The sequence below is a fragment of the Pinus tabuliformis genome, chromosome 9, assembly GCF_031772625.1.
Source record: "Pinus tabuliformis cultivar Carrire ecotype Pingquan chromosome 9, CPIR1, whole genome shotgun sequence".
Classification (NCBI taxonomy): Eukaryota; Viridiplantae; Streptophyta; class Pinopsida; order Pinales; family Pinaceae; genus Pinus; species Pinus tabuliformis.
In genome coordinates, this window is record NC_142307.1 from 208,396,893 (window position 1) to 208,404,016 (window position 7,124).

General features: G+C 33.3%; 1 protein-coding gene and 1 long non-coding RNA gene across 4 annotated transcripts; one reads left to right on the forward strand and one right to left on the reverse strand.

The window, feature by feature from the left end:
* The first annotated feature begins 2,246 nt into the window (after window positions 1–2,246).
* LOC149147880 (uncharacterized) lies at window positions 2,247–3,500 on the forward strand. Of its 2 annotated transcripts, none has more exons than XR_016263651.1 (2): window positions 2,247–2,945; window positions 3,234–3,500. It is a non-coding gene; the product is annotated as an uncharacterized LOC149147880 (long non-coding RNA). The 2 variants fall into 2 exon arrangements; XR_016263650.1 differs by having other exon boundaries at window positions 2,283–2,945; window positions 3,228–3,500.
* Window positions 3,501–3,715: 215 nt separating this feature from the next.
* Window positions 3,716–5,251, reverse strand: LOC149147881 (lysM domain receptor-like kinase 3). 2 transcript variants are annotated; one of them, XM_089439791.1, is made up of 2 exons: window positions 4,211–5,251; window positions 3,716–4,112 (listed from the first exon to the last, which is right to left on the reverse strand). In XM_089439791.1, the coding sequence occupies exons 1-2, from the start codon at window positions 5,113–5,115 to the stop codon at window positions 3,995–3,997; spliced, it is 1,023 nt and encodes a 340-aa protein (XP_089295917.1). In that variant the 5' UTR covers window positions 5,116–5,251; the 3' UTR covers window positions 3,716–3,994. The 2 variants fall into 2 exon arrangements, with proteins under 2 accessions (XP_089295917.1, XP_089295918.1); XM_089439792.1 differs by having other exon boundaries at window positions 3,970–4,134.
* Window positions 5,252–7,124: the final 1,873 nt, after the last annotated feature.

The window sequence follows — 7,124 nt, forward strand, 5'->3', positions numbered from 1 at the left end:
ATAATCATGTTTTTTTAAACATGATTTTATTTTGGGAATAATTAGTGATGTATAATAATCATGTTTTTTTTGTACATGGCCCAGTAAAAAGATTTTTTGTATATAGCACTTGTTTACATAATGTTTTATATGACTATAATAATTTATAAGTAAATTTATAAAACCCTAAGTAAATTTATAAACCCTAAAAATAAACACAGAATTTAAAACTTAAAACCATATTCTTTAAATGCAACTTTATATGATGACTACCTTTAACCACAAAAATATTTTATTATTTAATATTAAAAAAAATTATTATTATAATAAACTCAAATTTACTATATTTTAAAAATTATAAATTAGTTTTTAAAGTTCTATTTTTTTAAATGAATTTAAATTTATACTTATTAACGTTTTAGATTTATATTAATTAACGGATTCTAAACCAATAGAATTTAAATTTGCATTGTTACAATCTACTATGTTATTACCGTCGTATATAATCCTATCGTTAGAGCTGCAAGAATAAATGCAAAAGCCACCAGAATAATGGCTACCGCCTGTGGCAACAAAACCGAAGTATGTATTTAAATAACAGATTTGTTACTGCCTGGCTTAGATTATCCTTTTTTATTTCCTCCCAGAAAGGCCTCATGGACTCCTTTTCGGACCACTAGAATAATGGCTCCCGCTTGTGACAGCAAACTATAAAGGTCAAGTATTTAAAGAACAGATTTGTTACTGATTGGCTTACATTATCTTTTTCTATTCCCTCCGGAAAGGCCTTATAGACTCCTTTTTGGAGCTATCCTCCTGGATTGTCTGGGAAATAGGAGATGGGAATTAGATTACTTTTTGTCTGGTCCTTTGGTCAGTATCCTTTTGTTGGAGGTTCTGATTACTATTTTCTTTCTCTTGAGCTAATTAATATACTTAATTCTAAAAGTATTTATTTGATCAGCCATATCAAAAATCTTGAACAGAATATTTATTCAAATGGGTATTGGTTGAATGTTGGTGACCTCGGTCTTTTTGGAAGTATCGTTTTAGGATGGGATATTGGTATTTTCCTGAAAGGAGAGGATTCCCTTTTTTCGGAACTAAAACATTATTAATGGCCAAGTTATAACTAGAGAAGTTTATAATTCATTAGTTTTTTCTCCCCATGAGTTTGGCATCAGTTGGCATAAAAATTATAGAACTGAAATCTTTCACAAAAATTAAGATGTTTTGGATGGTTCTTGTTAGAGAATAGAATCTTTACCTGGAATAATTTGCTCAAAAATGGTTTCTTGCATTTCCATATCTATTGTCTTTGCAAATTTGATGGAGAAACAACTAATCATCTTTTTGTTCATTACTCTGTCCCCAAAAAAGTTTGGCAAAACACTATTCAGATTCCTGACCTACATGTATCAACGTACATTAATTTCCAAGTTTGGCAAAACACTATTCAGATTCCTGACCTACATGTATCAACGTACATTAATTTCTTTGAAAATTGTTTCCCATGACTTTTATATGGACAGTCATAAGACTTCCCGTCTTTATTTCTGGGGGTTTGTGGAGAATGCTGAACTTGGAGGTAGTAATTCCCAGAATTATCTGTTTCTTCCAAGAGTATTTTAGGTCGAGACCAACCTCTTTTGCCTGTCTATATAGCTTTCGAGCTAAATGGTCCAATAGGGTTCCTTGATGGAGCCTCTCAAGGAGGTGTGTGCCGTGAGGGTGCTCTCATCAAACTACTTTGATTGTAAATCCTATCAAATATGGGTTAATATAGAACAAGGAACAAACACCAAAGCTGAATTACTCTCCTTGACTTCACTTCAAAAGAAAAGATATTTCATCTGCAAGTTTACTGGGTTTTATGTATATTATAAAGTCGCTCAACGAGTATTGCCAAAAGTGGCCGGAATCTAGGTAAAAAAATTTCAAAAGATCTTGTAGATGTAGTGTTTGAATCATGTTTTTATGGTGGAAATGAATTCAACACCATCAAAAACCACCTTTAGAGCACCTAAAATTATGGAGTTTGATAGCTTTTATTTAGATTTACAAAAATGACTGTCAGATTTTTTCAAAATATGACTGAAATTTCCATAATTTTCAGAGCAAAAAACATAATCATTAGACTACCACATTATAAAATGGCTCACTGGCAAGTGTTCTTTACATATACTCAAACTTATGCTACTAGCAAGACAGGTTACTGGTAATAAAAGAAAGTTTCCACCCACTTTCTGAAAACTTTCCTTTCAGAGTATTTACAGGATCCGGAATTCAAAGGCAGACTCTTTATCCCAAAAAAAAACCTCTCACCCTTCCTTTTGGAATTATTTTCTTTGAAAAATGGCATTCTACAAAGCTGGTTGAAAGAGGCAGTCTTCCTATTCACCAGCGGACATAATCTAGCTCAATTTTTTTTGGACATTCAAATTTATCGAAAGAAATACTACTGTTGGTTCCACAGGGTCTTGGGGGTTTCTATTAAGATTCATGTGTGAAGAAATTTCTTTTTTAGGCAATGTCCTCGTTTACTGTTGTATCATTTGATTTCTTAATGGAATAGCAATGGTCCTGTTTTTTCTTTTTGGAAAATAAGAAATGCAAAAGTCGCACTAATTAGGGTTTCAATGGCTCCTGAAGATGCGAGCTAAGCTCCTTCGCAGGTGATATGTGGAGGCGAGAAAGCTCGCATCTTCGCAGGTGATATGTGGAGGCGAGAAGCAGCTTTCGGGGCCCAGAAGGTTTTCGCAAATCTTTCTGCCCCTGCGACAGGTTTGTGCTGTTATAAAGGGCAGAAGCACTGGCGGCTGAATACGCCGTGGAAGCCACTAATAAATGCATGAGAACCCCCGCATTCGGGGGCGCTCTGGGTCTTGGAGTCGCCGGCGAAGCCACTGCTTATGCCCTGAATTCCACAGCGCCCACGAAAACACAAATATTCAATCGCGATACAGGTATTTAACCTTTCTTTTTCCTCTGCACCTTTACAGTGGAATGGAATGATGTATCCGGGGCTCCTTGAATGCGTTGAAAATAAAATTCAAATCATGTCACGAATTCCCGCTCCACAGTTAAATTTGATCTTTGGGTGATGCTTTTTACAGAATTTATAGAAATTTTAGCGCTATGTGCGAATAAATCGTCCAAATAGAAGTAAAAGAACCTGAATTTGAAAAGTAATAAGTTTCCATCGTCGAATTTCGTCAAATCACCCGTCTGAAAGATGTTTGATACAGGAACAGCGGTCCGAAATTCATTATCGACATTTTGCAGCTCCGAGCTCGATTCGTCGCTGTAAAGCGGTCATGGTTTCAAACGAAAAGACTTCGTGTGAGCCACACTCTTTTTCCTTTGGACCTGGAGGATCTGGCGTGTTGTATGTTGCCGGTAGGTTTACAGGTTTTAAAAAAATGATTAAAATTTGATTCTTCTGGACCATTCCTGACGGATATGAATCTAAATGTATAATTAAATGTTTAGTAATGACCATTTTTTTTGTTGTTCTGAAATTATAATTAATTTGTTAGTAAAATTAGAATGTTCACTGGCACATTTCACATTTAACTGCCATTGATTTTCCCAAATTTAAACTCAATTCACTTCCCAAAAAATCTTCTGCAATTTTCTTTTATCTTCGAATTTCTGATTTCATGCTTGAATCGATGCAAAATTCCAACATCCACATAAAAAGCGAAAGATGCACGAGGCATAAATTGAACAGATATGCAAAGAAAATGATTGTGAACTGCCTTTTTAAATTTTATTTTTCCATTTTACGAGGGTTTCGCTGTACAAGAAACAAATATGAACCAGTGTAACCCAGCACAGGCACTTTCGAATGTTGAAATAACAGAAAAATGCCGGCCAGGAACACAAATCTTCGGAAATGCTCTATCTGGCCTCGAAGGTGCTACTAACCCATCCTTTGTTCGCCTTCATTCGCTCAGACCACTGCTCGGACAAGATATACTCTCTAGACAGCTCCCCTGCAACTTTTCTCGTATCAGGCCTTTTTCCCGGGTCTGGATCCACGCAGGAAGCGGCGATCCTGGCTACCCTCTCTGCGCAATCTACGGGAAAAGAGTCCTTTAGCCGAGGATCCATCCACGACCTCAGACTCCCTGTACCGCGATCAGTATTAGCCTCCAAAAGAACAGTATTAAAAGTCTCTATAAGCCCTATACAAGTAATACCACGGCCGCCCTTGTCCACCACATACCTCATCGGCTCGTGGCCGGACATGAGCTCCAACAGCACGATCCCCAAGGCAAAAACGTCCGTCTTCTGAGAAGCAATGCCACTGGTTAGGTATTCTGGCGCCATGTAACCCTGCGTGCCAGTGATCCTCATGCTGTTGCTTCTTTGCAAAGCTCCGACCTGCATATTCGAGTTCGAATCCCCTAGGATCTCATTATTGTCGCGGGCCTCGTATTCTCCGGCGAGATAAGAGGCGCCCACATGGCAGATCCGCGCTTTGTAGCTCGGCTCCGTTACAAGAATACTGCTGGACTTTATGTAATTGTGGTTGTAATCGATTTTGGTATAGTGGTGCAAGTATTCCAGCCCCTGCGCCACGTCTACTGCGATCTGCATTCGCGAAATCCAGGAGCTTAGGACGGTGAATCCCGGCACCTTGCTGCCCCGCAGACAGTCCGCAAGGCTCGATCCCTGGACGTATTCGTAGACCAGATATATGTAATCCCCCTCGCAGCAACCTCCCAATAGCTTCACTAGGCTGGCGTGGTGGGCGTTGTAGATTTCTCTGAGTCCTGCATTGAAATCCCTAATTTTTATCTTCTGGTTTCTCACAGTGATGGCCACCGTTTTTCCCCTCAGAACGCACTTCCAGACAGACGATTTTCCCAGCCTTCCGGAGGCGAATTGGTCGGTGGCGTCTGAGAGTTCTTTGTATCTGTATAGATTGGGGTTTTCCTGGAGAGAGTCCCTGAGACTGGCGAGCGATTTGGGAGAGGCCTTTGAGAAAAGGCTGGGGATACTGCTCGTCTCTGTGTTCTTGCTCAGTGTCTTTGTACTAGTATCCTCCGAAGATGACCAAGTGGGTTTTCTGAGTGAGGATCTCAAGGTCTTCGGCTCTTCGACCATGCTCAGTTTGAGCTTGCACATGATTTCATCTTCTATTCCTCTCGCCAAAAGATTCAAAGAACTTTAAACACAGAAGACAAGAGGGCATGAATAACACACTCTGGAGCGTTGAACTTTTCCACTTTGAGCTGTGCACACGGGACCATTTGGTATTTTTTTCAAGTAGCGAGGGTTTAATGATAATTTGATAATTTGCTCAGGTTCAAGCAGTGACATAATGCTAATTATGTTTCTGAATAATTAAATAACTAACACAGCATGATGCTAATTATGTTTTTGAATAATTAAATAACTAATACAAAGATATCTACTAATGTTTTGATATAGGTTTTGATATACAACCACATTTTCCAATCTGATTATTATATGCCGATAAACTATATCAATCACATTAATAATTATTATAGGTATAGAATTAATTATATAAATAATAACAATCATATTATTATATATTTATGATTATTATATTAATATTATAATAATATTAATATTAATAATATTAATTAATAATAATAAAATTTCATAATAATATTATATAATTATTATATTAATATAATAATATAATTATTATATTAATATAATAATATAATTATTATTATTATATTATTATGTTAATTCATAATAATATTAGCAATATTAATTAACAATAATAATTTTCATAATAATAATTATTTAATAATAACAATAATTATTTTAGTAAATGTTGCTGATATACCTATAAAGCTTTATTTCTATTTATGAAACAAATTATATATATATATATATATATATATATATTATATATAAATATTAATTAATTATTATTTTTTATAAAATGTAAATAAGTAATTACTTATTTTATTAAAAATAAATAAATTCAAATATTATTTTTAGAAAATATAGAAATATTTTTATTTTATTTTGTTTTATAAGTTATAATAAAAATAATAACAATAATAATATTAATAATAATAATAATAATTTACTAATAAAAATTAATAAATAATAGTTAAATAGTTAATTATTGTCAAACAATAATAATATTTTCTTAATTAAATATTATTAAATAATAATAATATGAATATTAATTAAATAAATAAAAATATAATAATTAATTCATTTTTATATAATAATAATTAATTCTTTTTCACAATGTGAGATGTTGGACCATATTGAAACAACCTTTGTCACAAAGTGACATTGGAGCATGATTGACTATGATTCAATAATAATTATATTATATTATTATTATAATAATATATTATAATTATTACTATATTATTATAATAATACTATTAACTCCTATTAATATTAATATTAATAATTAGTAAGCTTAATAATGGATAATAATATTATATTAGCATAATAATAATATTTATTATTATTATTTTTATATTATTATATTATTATTATAATAATATATTCTAATATTATAATAATAATATAAAATTATAATAATGATAATAACACTTATTATTATTATTATTATTAACTTATGATAATAACAATGGTCCAATAATAATTAGAATTGTGATAAGTGAATAATCAACCCAAGGGATTAATACTAAAACCTTAAGGGATTATGAAACCAACCTTAAGATAAATATTAGAAACACTAAAATAAACATGATTCACGATCGTTGATTTTCATATTGAGACAATCCTTATCACAATTCCATGTAGGAATATGGTTGACTGGGGAATAATAAACCCAAGCGATTGATATTATAAACCCAAAGGAACAATAAACCCAAGGGATTAATACTAAAACCCCAAGGGATTATGAACCTAAGGGAATAATATTAAACCCAAGGGACTAATATTATAAATCCAAGGTATATAAACCCTATGTGGAGACAATTTTTGTCATAATGCGAGATCAAACCACGATTGACCACAGTTGGTCATGGTTGGTTATGGTTGACCATGCTTGATATTATAAACCAAAGTTAATAATAAATCCAAGGGATTGATATTATGAGCCCAAGGGAAACATCAACCAAAGGGATTAATACTAAAACCCCAAGGGATTATGAATGCAAGGGAATAAT

Excerpts from the sequence above, each read along its gene's own strand:
- LOC149147881 (XM_089439791.1), bottom strand. The coding sequence starts at position 5,115 with ATGTGCAAGCTCAAACTGAGCATGGTCGAAGAGCCGAAGACCTTGAGA. Across the intron at positions 4,113-4,210 it reads TCCGGCCACGAGCCGATGAG|GGAGTCTGAGGTCGTGGATG; the intron begins GTATGTGGTGGA and ends ATCGCGGTACAG.